General features: G+C 40.2%; 1 protein-coding gene across 1 annotated transcript in view; it reads left to right on the forward strand.

Moving 5' to 3' along the window:
- The window catches only part of ELAVL1 (ELAV like RNA binding protein 1), an 83488-nt gene that overhangs the window by 37907 nt on the left and 28843 nt on the right, over positions 1 to 16738 (forward strand). Inside the window, 1 exon segment of the mRNA XM_043990376.1 lies at positions 13402 to 13505. Coding sequence (XP_043846311.1) covers positions 13402 to 13505 — 104 coding nt within the window.

The following is a 16738-nucleotide window of genomic DNA, read 5'->3' on the forward strand; positions in this document are numbered from 1 at the left end:
TCCTAGTAACAGAGGAGACTTGGTGGCTGGGATTAGAAATGGTGGAACTTTGCCAGGAACTGATGGCTCCCTCCTAAAGTTGTGATAGAGATAAGGAAGTGGGCTAATTACTGACATCATATGCTTTAGATTTGGGGAAATCTGATTTCAAAAGATTCAGAGACGTGCCAGGCAGGATCCCATGACATTCCTGTTTTAGAGAAGAAGCTAGCTCAAGCAGAATGGAAAACTCCTAGGAAGAAAGCCCAAAGATCTAAAGGGAAGACGCAGATTCCATTGAGGAGGGAAAAGGAAGTCATTAAAGAGGGTGATGTGGAGGATGCACAGGGACATAACCAACAAACTTTGGTTTTCAAAATATGTGTAAATGGATGGAAGCAAGATTGAGAACCAGAGGTGGCTGTGAGTTGGGGGTTGGTCCCATAAACATTTCAAGAGTACTTCACAGGAGGTAATCGAAAATGGAGAAAACCAACTGAGAAAGATGTACAAGAGAAAGAAGTGTCTCCCTGGCTTGGGGTGGATGGAATGGTAATGGTGTCTGGCAACAGAAAGTTCAAGCTGTGCCCGTAGTGTTTTGTTTTCTGTTTTCTCTATAAGGATAATGTCCTTTGTAGTGGAACGAAGAATCAAACTAGCTAACCAAGGGCTGAAGCTTAAGATAAATGAGGAGATAGTAAGAGGGCTTTTAGCTGCACTGAATGAGTTCTAGTCACTTGACCCAGATGAACCAACATCTTGGGTACCAAAAGAACTGGCTATGTGATTGTTAAGTGACTGTTGGTGAAAAGTCCTGGACAACAGGAGAGATAAGGCAAAACTGGAGGAAAGTGAAGAGATTAGAGTCTGCAAGCTATTGGCTTGCTGAGGCTGACTTTTATTTTTGGGGATAATTCTAGCATGGATCACTAAAGAGATGGATGATGACTGTCCAGAAAGGAAGTGATGATTACAAAAGTAATATGGAGAATAGGTCATGCCAGACTAACCCTTCAGCCTTTTTAAAACAGGGTTATAAACTGATAAATCAAGGGAATGTTTTGGTTAAACCTAGTTTTCAATCCATTTAACCTGGATTTTTGCTATACTATCTTTAAGGGCAAAGAGGGAGAAATGCAGAGTAGACAGTAGCACCATGAGACAGATTCAGAATGTATTGAATGGCTGGACTCTGAGTAGTCACTAATGGTTCCATGTCAGCTTGGCAAGAGGTCTCCTAGGGAGAGCTACTGCGATCTGCGCTGGGCCCTGCAACTGTTGAACATTTGTGTCAGTGATGTGGGTAAAGGTACAATAACATAATTATCAATATGCAGGTGACACAAACTAGTCTGGATTAGCTAATTACCTGGCATAACAAATGTAAAGATCCAGAAGAACTTCATGGCTGGAACATCCAGCTAAATCTAATAAGATGAAGTTAGGCAGGATAAATGTATCGTCTCTTGAGGTAAAAACCAAATTCATAAATATAAAATGGAGGGTCATAGATAGCAGTTTGTCTAAAAAAGAGCTGGGGGTTTTAGTAAGTTACAAGTTTAGTATGAATTAGCAGTGTGATATGGCAGTCAGAAAAGCTAGGGAATGCAACCTTGGGCCACAAAAGCACAGCTTCCAGTCAGGTCCCTTCCAGCCCTAAATTTGTGATCTTATGAAGAGCAGAGTGATGGTCCAACTGAGGAGTATCTAGAGGGCAAGATGGCTAGGATGGAGGAGCAATTTGACAGTGCTGCACATGAAGTCCTGATGAAGGAGCCTGGACAAGATTGGACTCTGTGGACATGAGACCTAGGGATCAATTGAGCCTCTGAAAACAGAACCAATGACAGGGAATACAAGTTGCAAATAGCCAAATTTAGGCTTGATATCAGGGAAAACTTGCTAACAATTAGAGCTGTTGAAAAGTAGAATGGGTTTCAAAAGAGGCCTTATGATTATGGTCTGTAGCTGGAATAGACCTTAGGCCATCTGGTCCAACACTTTCTATTTATACTTGGAGAAACGGTCCCATAAAGGTCAAGTGGCTTGCCTAAGGTCCCATGGATAATAAGTGACAGGTTGGATTTGAACCCAGCTCCTCTGATTTGCTTTGGCTATTGTTTCTGTTGCTGCTGGGAACACTAGGAAGTTTTAAGCCATGTCTGTGGTCCAAAGAGTCAAGTTGGCTAGGTGAGGGGAGCCTTAAGGAAGTCAGAAGAATGTGACATTCTACAACAACAAAAAACACACAAAAAAGCCCCAAACTATATAGATTTAGTTGTAGTTGTATATACATTTCTATTTCTTTAAATATTGCTCTAAATGTCATTATTGTTCAGTCATTTTCAGTCACGTTTGATTTTTCATGATGCCATTTGGGGTTTTCTTGGCAAAGATACTCAAGTGGTTTGCTATTTCTTTCTCCAGATCATTTTACAGATGAGAGAACTGAGGCAAACAGGGTTAAGTGACTTGTCCAGAGTCAAACAGATACTAAGCCAAATCTGAACTCAGGAAGAGAAGTCTTCTGACTCTGAGCCTGGCACTCTATCCATTGCACCATCTAGCAAAGACATGCCTTATTTAAATATTATAATTATTATAATGATATTTTGCTAACATATCTTTTCAGATTGCTTGTACATATTGGGTACTAGTGTATCTAAGTTCTGCTCCCCATCTATTCCAGCTCTCTGGTTTATTTGTAGCTTAGAATAGAGCAGATTGGTTCCTTCCTCTAGAGAGATATACTTGATTCCAGGAAACTTGGGATTTGTGACTATGAAATTTAACATTTCCTGTAAGAAGAAAGTGTCAGAAGTCTGTGTTTCTCTCCTATTCTAAGAGGCCAGCCCCTACCAAGCACATTAAAGTTGCTACTTCTGAATTTAGAGAATGGAGGGAAATTCCAGTATGTCACATCTGTTCTTCAGTTTTCTCACTTATCAGCCAGTATATTTTCTTAGAGAAGTTTCAGTTCTTGCTCGGGTTAATGAATTTTGCAGCGTTATATTGTTGGCTTTACCTATACCTCACCTTTTGGTGAAATCATTCATTCTAGTTTCCAAAGAAATATGAGCATAAAGCATACATAACTGGTGGCCATGGTGAGGTCAGTCTCACAAAGAAGATTCTAAGGATTTGCTCAGAGCAACTGAAAGCAGCAAGAGTATTACCATGTAAACAGAAGCTACATTTAGTTTTTAAAGGGTGTGATGTCATTGAGCCTGACTCAGTTCACTAAGGCAGAAACAACATGGGCATCAAACTCCTTAATGCTTAGTAGTATGTTCTCACTCAGCACATAGACAGTATCCTCCGTGAAGAGGAAAAGTGTTAGAATCTGATGACTAAAACCCCCAGGGTTCCCATCTACCAGAATCAGCAGCAGAGGGTTCTGTCCAAAGATAGAGTGTTGTCATTGGAGGCTTTGGTCGCATAGATGTGTGGTTTTAAGGTTGATTGTACCAGTGTACCAATTGGATTTGTTTTCTTTAACAGTGTTTGTAAAGTGTGGGTTTTTTCCCACCCAAGTTCCATTCTTCTTCTTTTTGTGTTTTTTCTTTTGCAGGGCAATGAGTGTTAAGTGTCTTGCCCAGGGTCACACAGCTAGTTAAGTGTCAAGTGTCTGAGGCTGGATTGAACTCAGGTCCTCCTGAATCCAGAGCCAGTGCTTTAGCCACTGTGCCACCCTAGCTGCCCGAGTTCCATTTCTCTTGCTGTAACCTTAAATATATTATTCATACAACTTCAACTTTAAAGTTCACAAAGTACTTTCCTTACAGCAACTTTCTGAGGTAGATAGTACAAATATTATCACCCTCATTTTATAGATGAAGACTCAGAAAGATTAACTGCCGTGCGCATAGTCACATACCAAGTTTCTAAGCTAGGCTTTGACACCTGACTCCAAATCCAGCTATACCACACATGTTGTAGAAAATATAATTAATATATTTAGAAGCGGTTTTTCATGTTCATAATTTTAATATTAATTTTTAGTTGCATAATTTTTTCTTTTCTTTTTTTTGTGGGGGGGAATGAGGGTTAAGTGACTTGCCCAGGGTCCCACAGCTAGTGTCAAGTGCCTGAGGCTGGATTTGAACTCAGGTCCTCCTGAATCCAGGATAGGCGCTTTATCCACTGCAACACCTAGCTGCCCCCACATAAAATTTTAATGGTGCTTTAGTTATTTATATCAAAGCTAATTAAAACATATACTTGTGAATTTATTAGAAGGTAAAACATCTCCAAAAATATGGGAGCTCCTCTTCCTAGGCCTTTAGCTTAACTGCCTTCTCCTAAAACAAAATGTTGAGAGAGAAAAAACTCACAAAACATTTATATTCTGGAGATTGTACTTTGAGGGTGTGTGTGAGCGTAGGCTTATTTAAAAAGTAATATTTTGTACTTTCTAGCTGCCATTTTGGTTCCTTTTCTCTCTGGTTAGGCTGAGCTACGACCATGAACTTTTATCTGTAAAATGTGGTCATTGTGGGCAGCTAGGTGGCGCAGTGGATAGAGCACCGGCCCTGGAGTCAGGAGGACCTGAGTTCAAATTCCGCCTCAGACACTTAACACTTACTAGCTGTGTGACCCCGGGCAAATCACTTAACCCCAATTGCCTCACTTAAAAAAAAAAATGTGGTCATCGAAGTAAGTGATCTAATGGCCCTCCGTAGTTCTAGTACTCTGTGATCCCACTACTTACTCCAGATACATATACATGTACACGTAATATTTATATGCATGTATGGTATATGTACATATGTGTATAGATACATACACACAAACATCTAATAGCTCACTATAATGAAAATATATAACCAGTGTGGAACTATCTACACTGGGTCTTATCTTTGCAGCTGACTCCTCTCAACACCACTCTCCTTCTGAGCCCCAATCTGTAGAGTACATTTACAATGTAAATATCTTATTGTTAGAATTGTTGTTAGGAAATAACAGACTATAAGAATTGTGTTCTAGTCAGGTCTTGACTCATAGATCAATAAAAATCATAAACAGGGGAGCTTTGAACATATCCTGTGTCTCAGTGACCTGAACCATCTTGTGGTTCACAATGATGCTATTACACAGATTTCTCTATTTTGTCATGAAAGCACTTGGTTTTGTGCCATAACTCTGGAGCAGGGGTGTCTCTTGGACTCCTTTGGCAGTCTGGGTAAATATGAACCCCCTCACCGAATGCTTTTAAATAAGTGGAAGGAAATGATAAGCTTTACTTAGAAATTAGCAAAAAGAAAATTGGGCCACCTTGAATTGGAGGAGGGAGGAAGGTGCAGCTGCTTTATACCAACAACAGTGACTTATGCCATTGACGGGACATTTAGCAGATATTTACTTAGCACCTACAATTCAGACATTGTGCCCCACAGCCAGTGCAGTGTTAGTTTTTGTAGAATTTGGTATGCACCTGTGCTTCTGTGTTCGTGTCCAGGGAGGGCTCCAGGAGAGGGGAAATAGGGAAAGCCACGGCCCGCCCTCTCCCTCCTGAACTGCTCTGTCCTGTTTTCACTGGCTTTGCAAAAAAAAGAATCCAAAGCTGCCCAAACCCACACAAAGAGTCTATCAGATGTCTGAAATGGTATTTGAAACATGGATACAGGAGCTGTTAGAACACACTGGCTCACTGTCACTGCTGCCGTGCTTCCTTCTGGCCAGGCAGCATCTGCACAGGTCCTTATTTCCTGTTTGTCTGCCTTCACTGATCCGAAGCCCAAGACTTTTGGCTTCTTGGCTATACAAGTAAAAGCTAAATTTTTAATATAAAATTCAGGTTGATCTAGATACCAGGGTTGGCTTGTGCTTCACGATATTAGGGATAAGAAACGTCCTTTGGATTGTAAGCCCCATGAAGGAAGCATCGTGCCGTGAGACAGAAAGTCTGCTTTTGAACCCTGTCTCTGCTACTGAGTTTAGTGCCTGTGTCACCTGGAGAGAGTTCCTTCATGTCTCAGGGACTCAACTTCCTCCTCTGTAAAATAAGAGCTTTAAATAAAATGATTTCTGAGCTCCCCATTCCAGGTCTAAATCTGTGATGCTACTTAATTAAAAAGATTCTGAAAAAAATGTTGCCAACTTTTTATTTGCAAGAATCGAGTGTTACTTTGCTCTATAGTGTAGTGTTAGTAGTATTGGATTGGGGGGGGTCAGGAGACCCAGACTCTAAGCTTGGCTGTGGCACAAACTCATCATATGATGAGTTGCTTCTGCTCTCTGGGTCTCGATTTTCTCATCTGGAAAATGTGGTCATTGAAGTAGAAGATCTCTAATGTCCCTCCTAGTTGTAATGAGTGTATGATTCCACTACATATTCCAGATACATATATACATATATGTACATGTGTATATATATATAAACATACATATGTGTGTGCATACATAGACTAACACCTACATAACTCACTAAAATAAAAATAACAAGTATATTGAGAGTGATCTACATTGTTCAGAGGACTCTGAGGAAGAAAATTTTTTTCCCGTGAAATTGAAATTGAAAAGTGATTATGCCAATTCTAGAAAAGGAGAAGGGGATAAACATTTCCATGGCTTCTCCTATATGCCAGGTACTTTTCTAATTGGTTTACAATTATGATCTCATTTGATCTTCATAACGACCCTGTGAAGTAAGGTGCTATAATTTATTCCATTTTACAGTTGAGGAAACTGAGGTAAACAGAGGCTTAAGTGATTTGCCCATGGTCACATAGCTAGTGAATGTCTGAAATTGGATTTGAACTTTGGTCTTCCTGACTCTAGACCTAGCCCTCAATCTGCTATGCCACCTAGCTGCCTTGCTCCACTTAGTTGCACTTTTGGGAAAGGGTGCTGATTTTAGGGAGAGAATTATGAGTTTATGATTAGACACTGGAGTTTGCTTGTTGTGTAGCATAATCATTGTATTCTTCAACACCTGAAATTTCCAAATCATTTTTGGAAGTGTCCCTGTAAATTTTAATTTATAAGGAAAAGTAAGTTGTAACATGGCATTGGAAAAACAGAAGGGCAGCTAGGTAGCACAGTAGATAAAGCACTGGCCCTGGATTCAGGAGGACTTGAGTTCAAATGCGGCCTTAGACACTTGACACTTACTTGACCCTGGGCAAGTCACTTAACCTTCATTGCCCCACAATAAATAAATAAATAAATAAATAAATAAATAAATAAATAAATGCATGAATGAATAAATAAATAAATGAATGAATGAATGAATGAATGAATGAATGAATAGATGGATGGATGGATGGATGGATGGATGGATGGATGGATGGATGGATGGATGGATGGATGGATGGATGGATGGATGGATGAAAAAAGGAAAAACAGAAGAATGCTTCTTAAGCACAGGCTCTACTTGAAGTATCCCAGTAAATCCAACTTCATCTTACCCTTTCACTGTTAAAATTCCAATTTTTCTAAAACTTTGTGTTTCAATAGTAGGTTGAATTCTTCATGACCTGCTCTCAAGCTGTCAGTTTGTACACATGTACATAATTTAACTTGCAGAGATAGTTTCTCCTTCTTACCAGGTTGTGATGGAGCATGTCTTTTTGTGGAGGTGATTGAGAAGTGGAATTAAAAGACTGCTCCCTCCTGCCCCTCATCCTCCTTTTTTTTCTTAGAGGAGCTCTTCTAGAGTCCAAAGTTTTTAGATTTCATGATTCCCTTCCTTCTCTTCCTCCTCTCCTCTCCCCCTCTTCTTCACTTTGAGGCCCTATTATAACTGAAGGTCTCTCTCTCTCTCTCTCTCTCTCTCTCTCTCTCTCTCTCTCTCTTTCCTCCAGGCCTCCTTTAGGCCTTTTTGAACAAACACAACTTATGGTCAAGCCAAGAACAATCAATGAAGGATTTATCTTGCTGCCCCCTGATTTTTCCTCCCTCTCCCACTGCTTCCTCCTTACCTCAGGCTTTTCTCCCTGCCCCTTTTTGCTACAGCCTTTATTCTTTTAGAGACTTCTGGAGAAGTGCAGAGGACTTATCCATCCCTTCACAGGAGTTTTTCTTTCTTTCTTTTTTTTGGCAGGGCAATCAGGGTTAAGTGACTTGCCCAGGGCCACACAGCTAGTAAGTGTCAAGTGTCTGAGGCCGGATTTGAACTCAGGTCCTCCTGAATCCAAGGCGGTGCTTTATCCACTGCGCCACCTAGCTGCCCCTGAGCTTTTTTTTTTTTTTAGGAGTTTTTCTAGAACTATTTCCATTTCTGCTCCTGCCCCTATCCTATTTATTTGGAGAATGGCAATGTTCTTCCCAGCTCTAACTGCTTTCAAAGCAAAGTTATTTCCCCTTTAGTGTGAAGACTAAGAAAGAGACTTCCCTCTGCCTTGATTATTCAAAACTTGGCTTCCTTTTCATGCTTTCTATGAGAGAAAGGGACCTTTAAGATGTGGCTGGCTATCTTGTTCTCGTTATCTCTTCTCCATCCCCACCCTGCTCAGTGTTCTGTACCCAAGCCTTTTAACCTACCTCATTCCCACTCTTATGTGGCTGAACTTTCAGATCTTTCTCTGGAGCCTGTGAATGCTGTCAGTAGTGGCTCTTGAGTTTCCCAGGGGAATTCACATCCTCCCAGGAGCCATAGCTCCTTAATCCCAGACAAGCTGACTATTATCTTCTTGTAACAAGGGGAATTTTGTGAAAGGTTCCTTCTAAAAGGTTACTTTATACAGTATGCCTTCTTCTTGTAGGGGAGCCTAGATTGACTGTAGAACTGTCTCTGACAGTTTTCTCCTAGAATGTTTCCACTTGAGGACTATTGTGTTATTTTCACATTAGTTGATCCATTGGATCTGAGGTATCAGTGCAAGAATTTCCTGGGACTCCGAAAAATCACCCATTGATATGACTCCTAATACATAGCATTTGTCTTCAATTTAGTGAGTTTTCTTCCGGTTAAATGATATACTCATTGCATATATTGCTCACCTGGTTCTGCTTACTTTATTCTGCATCAGTTTGCATAAGTTTTATCATGTTTATTTGAATTCCTCATAATTGTCTTATAGAACGATAATATGCCATTACATTCATATACCATAATTTATTTAGCCATTCTCCAGTTGATGGACATCTATTTTGAGTCTTGCTTTTTCCTACTGTAGGAACTGCTGCTGTGAATATTGGTATATAGGAGATCTTTTGTTGTCTTTGACCTCTTAATACTTAAAAATACTTAATTGAAACCTACTTAATACTTCAGTTCAGCTATTTTTAATTTTTTACTTTTTAACAATTTTTTCTCAATTACATGTAAACAAAAAATATTAACATTTTTTTTTCTTTTTTTGCGGGGCAATAGGGGTTGTGACTTGCCCAGGGTCACACAGCTAGTAAGTGTCAAGTGTCTGAGGCCGGATTTGAACTCAGGTACTCCTGAATCCAGAGCCAGTGCTTTACCCACTGTGCCACCTAGCTGCCCCTAACATTCTTTTTTTTTTTTTTAAGTGAGGCAATTGGGGTTAAGTGACTTGCCCAGGGTCACACAGCTAGTAAGTGTTAAGTGTCTGAGGTTGGATTTGAACTCAGGTACTCCTGAATCCAGGGCCGGTGCTTTATCCACTGCACCACCTAGCTGCCCCCCTAACATTCTTTTTTAATGTTGAGTTTCATGTTTTCTCCCTCCATCACCTCCCTCCTCCTTTTAAAAAGGCAAGCACTTTGATATAGATTATACATGTACAGCATGTAAAACATTACCATATTAGCCATGTGGCAAAAGAAAACACCAACCAAGAAAACCAAGAATAATAAAGTAAGTTTAAAAAATATGCTTCAGGGGCAGCTAGGTGGCGCAAGTGGATAGAGCACCGGCCCTGGAGTCAGGAGTACCTGAGTTTAAATCCGGCCTCAGACACTTAACACTTACTAGCTGTGTGACCCTGGGCAAGTCACTTAACCCTAATTGCCTCACTTAAAAAAAATATGCTTGTCTGCATTCAGACTTCATCAGTTCTTTCTCAGGGTATGGAAAACATTTTTCATCAAAAGTTCCTTGGAATTATCTTGGCTCATTGTTTTGCTGAGAATAGCTAAGTCATTCACAGTTGGTCATTGTACTATATTGCTGTTACTGTGTACAATGTTTTGGTTCTACTCATTTTACTTTGCATCAGTTTATGTAAGGTTTTTCCCAGGTTTTTCTGAAAGCATCCTGCTTGTCATTTCTTTTGGCACAATAGTATTCCTTCACAATCATATGCCACAACTTGTTCAGCCATTCCCCAACTGATGGGCATCTCCTCAAATTCTAATTCTTTGCTACTACAAAAAGATCAGCTAAATTATTAAATTGGCTTCTGTATTGAACCCTACACTTCCATTGTTTCTATACAAAGATGTATTCTGCATTCCAAAGGACTCACTTAGAAATGAATTTTTGGGTACAACCAAATTAAGAAAGAGACTGCCTTTATTGAATTCTTACTATGTATTACTTCCCTGCTCTCGAATTTACAGTTTAGGTGAGGAAAGACCAGACAAACCACATGACACAACACAAGATGGTAATCAAGTGCTAAATTGTATTAAGATTCTAAATGTAATAGAGATAGATGGGTAGCACAGTGGATAAAGCACTGGCCCTGGAGTCAGGAAGACCTGAGTTCAAATGTCACCTTAGGCATTTACTAGCTGTGTGACTCTGGGAAAGTCACTTAACCCCAGTTGCCTTAAACATCTGGGGCCATCTCTAGTCATCCTGATATATATCTCATCACCCAGATGGCTGTGGAGGAGAAAGTGAGCCTTGGACAGCCCTCCCTCACTTAAATCCAATTTGGTGCAAGTCATGACATCACCTGATGTTATTTATGGTCCTTTTTGGGAATGAAGGATTCACAACAAAACAAAATGTTGTCATAAATTGATTTACTCAAATGAGTGAACTGTTATGTACAGATGCCTACTCACTTACTGGAGCAAGTTCCCAGGCAATAGATGGCCTGTTATATTTGTGTGATTACATGAAAAGAGAAAGAGAAGTCTCTTAGTCCTTTTTTTCAGCTGTCAATGAGGAATGTCATGCTGTGGTCCAAAGCAGTGTCAGATATGTAACCCATCTCTAACACTCCCTTGTGGTTGTTCGGTCATGTCCTACTCTTTGTGACCCTGTGGACCAAGTGTTCATGGGGTTTTCTTGGCAAAGATACCGGAGTAGTTTGCCATTTCTTTCTGTAGTTTTGTGCAGGCAAAAGTTACTTGACTTTCTCAGGGTAACACTCCCTAGTGAGGACCAAACCAGATTAAAATATAATTGGGAAATACTTAACAAAATGAACAAAAGTGCAATAAAACAGAGTTAACGTTACAGTTTAAAACTAAATCAGTATGTAGCCCCCAGGATCCTTATGCACAGATTAGTGATCCCTCTTTCTATTTGAGTTGGACACTACTAGTCTAAAGGTGTCTTTTTAACCATACAGTGGTTGAGGCTCTGACTATGAGCTTCCCTCCATAACCCTTTGATCCCTAGGTTTTTCCAGGGAAAGAATATTTTCTGATATCTTCCTGGACCTAGGTGTTTTAGCGATTCTCCTTTCCCAACAACAGAACGCTATCAGATATTCTGGACTGGACTCACTCACCCTGGTCTTTTGAGTTCTGATAAGGGAAAGGCATTAAAATTAAGACCTGTGCTTTGTCAGTTCTCCTTCTGTGAAAAAGACTGAAGGCAGATTGAAATGACTGAGGTTTGTTTTTGGCTGCAGGAAGAAAGGTGTTGATCATAAGCCCCTAGTCCATATATCATTTTCCTGGTAGATTCCCAAGAAGTTAGTTACCATCATCATTCCACTTTTTGGGAGGGTTTACCAGAATTTACAGCATGAAGAACTCAGGCAGGTATGGTTTCCCATCCCTAACTCAAAATATTTTGCTGTCTCTCTATGTACTCATATTTGCTACCTTTCTTCTCCCACTTCAAGGATTTCACTGTCAGCTGTCCTAACTCCCCAATGACCTTTCGATTTCATGGAAGTGAAAGATGGATTTTTACAAAAAAGCAGAGGATACCTCAATCTAGACCAGACTTTTCAATGTTTGAGAAGTCTGACCTTGTCGATCCTGGGGCATTTGCCACCACTACCACACTTCTCATTCTCAACATTTCTACCGGGGAAAGGAAGGTAGAAATGTGTTCCCTTGTCCTTACACTGATTTCAGACTGCTGTCAGCATTTCTCTCTTCCCCATCACCTTTCAGGTTTATGGAGAATAATTCCAAAGGCCATTGCACAGTTTTTTATAAAGTGATCTCTCAATTCCTTATGCATCACTAAATCATCTTCCCTAGCTTGTTTTTCACTTCTTTCAGCATCACCTCTTACCTTTTATTCCCAAATTCATTTGAATCGTTGGGATAAAAATAACCTTTCCCATATCTTGAGTATCCTTACAATGATCTGCTGCCAGTGCATGAACTAATTTGGGACAACTGCAAAGCAGCCTTTTGCAAATCAGTTTTTTTGGATTGTATGGTCACAAAAGAGGTATTAGACTAGGACCATGGCATTTTCCCAACTCTTCTTCTGTGGTAGATTATGATTATTTTCATGGATTTTGCCATTCTGTTAACCAGCTCATGTTAGTTTTTTTGAGGCTTGGGAAACTGAGGTTGCCCCTTCAGGAATAGTATTAGAAAGTGCCCATATGCAACATAATGGAAATAACAATGCAAGTCAGCCAAAAGCAGCTCTTTTCAGAGATAGTTCTGTTGTCATTGGACACTAGTATTTTCATATTCAAAGAAATGGAGCCTCAGGTAAGTAACTTCATCTTCCTTGGCCACAGAGAGTTATGCTTCCAGGTCACTGTATGGATCAAATGAAAAAAGAAAACCAGTTTCTTGCCCCAAAGGATGCGGTTTGTCCATGGATACTGGCTCAAGGAGGGTAGATCAGATTGCATAGTGTTGTGAAAGATAAGTCAAAGTTCACAACTCCCCTCTTACTCATCCCTCAAAGAGTGAGAGTAGTGGCATCATGTGATGAGAATGATGCCATGGCATGGTGCTTGCTCCAAGCTCCTGGCTTCTATTCTTCATGAAAGGCATCCATCTAGCCTCTGGTTTATCATTAATAATGTTCGTATCTCTGGTCTTAGAGTTTTTCTTATTATCTACAGTTGTTTGAATTAACCTGAGCTAAAAAGATGAAGCATTTAAGCCAGTGATTTCATGCTTGGAAGTGGGGTCTTGGTTTCAGGTATCTCATAATCTTTCACTCAATTATAACAGGTCTGCTGGGCATAATTGGTGAAAAAGTGACTATGTCTTTGATGTTTGGGTGTGGTCTTTAGTTATTGAGGGAGATTTCTATAATAGATAACCAATATCTTTGCAAAAAACAAAAAAAGGAATGTCTTGGTGGTGGTGGTTCATTTAAAACATTATATATGTTCTTCCATGCAGGACACAGCTTAGGCTATGGCTTTGTGAATTACGTGACTGCAAAAGATGCCGAAAGAGCAATAAACACACTGAATGGCCTGAGACTTCAGTCAAAAACCATTAAGGTAAAGAGGTTTTATTATAACTTCCCTTCATTCAGCAGTGATATTGAGTGCTGCCACTTTAAAAAGTATACTTCTGACCCATCAACTTCCTGGTGTGTTAGACATGTTAGTGTATCAGTAAGAGATTCTCTTCAGAGTTTAAGTATTTCAGAAGAATATGTTTTATCTCCATTTTTTTTTTATTTGAGAAATTAGATAAATAATGCATGATGGAATCTTATTTCCGGTGGTTGAAACTAAAAAGGAGATGGTTTCCTGCAACATCGTATCATCCAGATTCCAGGTTTAGAGAGGATTAGTAAGACTATTACCCTACAAGGAAACATTCTGTTAGCTTTCTTTCTTCCTTCCTTCCTTCCTTCCTTCCTTCCTTCCTTCCTTCCTTCCTTCCTTCCTTCCTTCCTTCCTTCCTTCCTTCCTTCCTTCCTTCCCTCCTTCCCTCCTTCCTTCCCTCCTTCCCTCCTTCCTTCCTTCCCTCCTTCCCTCCTTTCTTTCTTTCTTTCGAGGCAGTTGGGGTTAAGTGACTTGCCCAGGGTCACACAGCTAGTAAGTGTTAAGTGTCTGAGGCTGGATTTGAACTCAGGTCCTTCTGAATCCAGGGCCGGTGCTCTATCCACTGCGCCACCTAGCTGCCCCTCTGTTAGCTTTCAAAACCACCCAAGACAAGATAATATGCTGGATATTTCTAAGACCTCCTTTGGCAGTAGCCATAATCATAGTAGTAAAAGTACCTCAAGAAGTCATTGGATTCAAGGATATTCACTACTAGTATGTAAACTCCTTGAGGGCAGAGATTATATAGTAGGGAGGGAACAAACATTTATTCAGTACCTGCTATAGCATAGTAGCACTATGCTAAGCATTTTACAAATATTAGTTGATTCTCACAACAACCTTGTGAGGTAGGTGTTATTATTATCCCCATTTTACAGATGAGGAAACTGAGATGGACAAAAGTTCAGTGAGCACCGACCCTGGATTCAGGAGTTCCTGAGTTCAAATCCGGCCTCAGACACTTGACACTTACTAGCTATGTGACCTTGGGCAAGTCACTTAACCCCCATTGCGGCCCCCCCCCCAAAAAAAGTTCAGTGACTTGCCCAGGATCACACAGCTAGTAAGTGTTTAAGGCCATTTGAACTCAGATCTTACTGACTCTAGGTTCAGGGCTCTAACCACTGCACCACTTAACTACCTCAAATATCCCCCACTCTGCTTGGCACATATGAGGTGATAAGTACTTTGTGTTTGATTTTTGTTGATGAATTGTCATAATCCTAGGTTTCTATCTCACATTTAGCTCACTTTTGTTTTTTCTTATTCACACATCTTTATCCTTTCTTATCTTTTCTCTGTTTACATACCTCATCTGACTTATCACAAATTAATATTTGCAAACTGTTTACCTTAAAATTGAACAAAAAAAAAGAGCAAAAGGAGGCATGTGATATAATACACACAGAGACACACACACATATACGTACATGTGTGTATGGCAGGCTAGGGAGGGTGGAGGTAACAAGATGGCTCAGACCCCGGAGTCAGGAAGACTTGAATTCAAATCTAGTCTCAGACAATAGCTGTGTAACTTCTGAGCAAGTCACTTCTCTGTTTCCCTTAATCCACTAGAGAAGGAAATGTCAAACCACTCTAGTATCGGCCCCAAAAAAGCAATTGACAATGTTGGTGTGCTGTTGTCCACAGGATCATGAAGAGTTGGGAATGATTGATCAATAGGGCGCGCGCGCGCGTGTGCGTGCGCACACACAGGAGCGGGGTTGGGTGGGCTGGCAAAGATGGCCATCACTGAGCTGACGGTTTTCATCTGCCTAGATGCAGTGGGCTGGCCCGGATTGAGAGTCCCTTATCATTCCACAGTTCCAGGAGGCGTGCTGTTAGTTGCCATGATAGCAGGAGTTTGCTTTCTTTGTCGCTGTTGGCTGAAAGTCATACCAAAAAGTTAGCCCGGTCTGCCTAGCCCTTGACCAATATTTATTTACTTGAATTAGGTGCAAATGAAGTCCTGGTCTGAATTTTGTATCTTATGGCTCTAGCCTACCTTTCCAGATTTATTTCATATCACTTCTTTTCATACCATCTACATTCCAGCCAAACTGCCTTATTTCCTTTTGGTTGACCTATTTTCTACTTCCCTTTCCTTTGTACTGGATGTCCTATGTGCCTAAAATGAACTTCCTCATCTCAGTTTTTCATAATCCTTGGCTTTCTTCAAGGCTAAACTTGTACCCTAACACATGGTCAGTTTTTGAGTATGTGCCATGTACCACTGAGAAAAAGGTATATTCCTTGCTATCCCCATTCAATTTTCTCCAGACATTTATCATATCTAAATTTTCTAACGTTCTATTCACCTCTTTAACTTCTTTCTTATTTATTTTGTGGTCAGATTTATCTAATTCTGACAGGGGAAGGTTCAGATCCCCCACTAGTATAGTTTTGCTCTCTGTTTCCTCTTGTAACTCATTTAACTTCTCTAAGAATTTGGATGTTATACCACTTGGCACATACATATTTTAGTATTGATGTTACTTCATTATCTATAGTACCTTTTAGCAAGGTGTAGTTTCCTTCCTTATCTCTTTTAATTAGATCTATTTTTGCTTTTGCTTTGTCTGAGATAAGCATTGCTACCCCTGCTTCTTTGACTTCAGCTGAAGCATAATATATTCTGCTCCAACCTTTTACCTTTGCTCTCTATGTATCTCTCTGCTTCAAATATAAACAACATATTGTAGGATTCTGATTTTTAATCCACGCTGCTATTTGCTTCTGTTTTATGGGAGAGTTCATTCCATTCACATTCACAGTTAAGATTACTATTTATTTCCCTCCATCCTCTTTCCCCTTAGTACTCTTTTTTCTTCTTTCACCCTATTCCTCCTCACCAGTGTTTTGCTTCTGACCACTGCCCTCCCTTTTATCATTCACCCTTCCTTTTATTTCCCCTTTTTTACCCTGCTTCTGATCACTGCCTCCCTCAGTCTGCCCTCCCTTTTATCATTTGCCCTTCCTTTTCTTTACCCTTTTTTCCCCTGCTTCTGCCCTCCCTTCTATCAATACCACCCTTTTCCCCTTATACTTTTACTTCCTTAAAGAGTAAGATAAGTTTCTTTATACAAATGGGTGTATATGTTATTCCCTCCCTGAACCAAATCTGGTGAGAGTAAGGTTGAAACAATGCTCACCCCTCCCTTCTTTCCCTATATTGTAAT

Source organism: Dromiciops gliroides, chromosome 1 (assembly GCF_019393635.1).
Source record: "Dromiciops gliroides isolate mDroGli1 chromosome 1, mDroGli1.pri, whole genome shotgun sequence".
Lineage (NCBI taxonomy): Eukaryota > Metazoa > Chordata > Mammalia > Microbiotheria > Microbiotheriidae > Dromiciops > Dromiciops gliroides.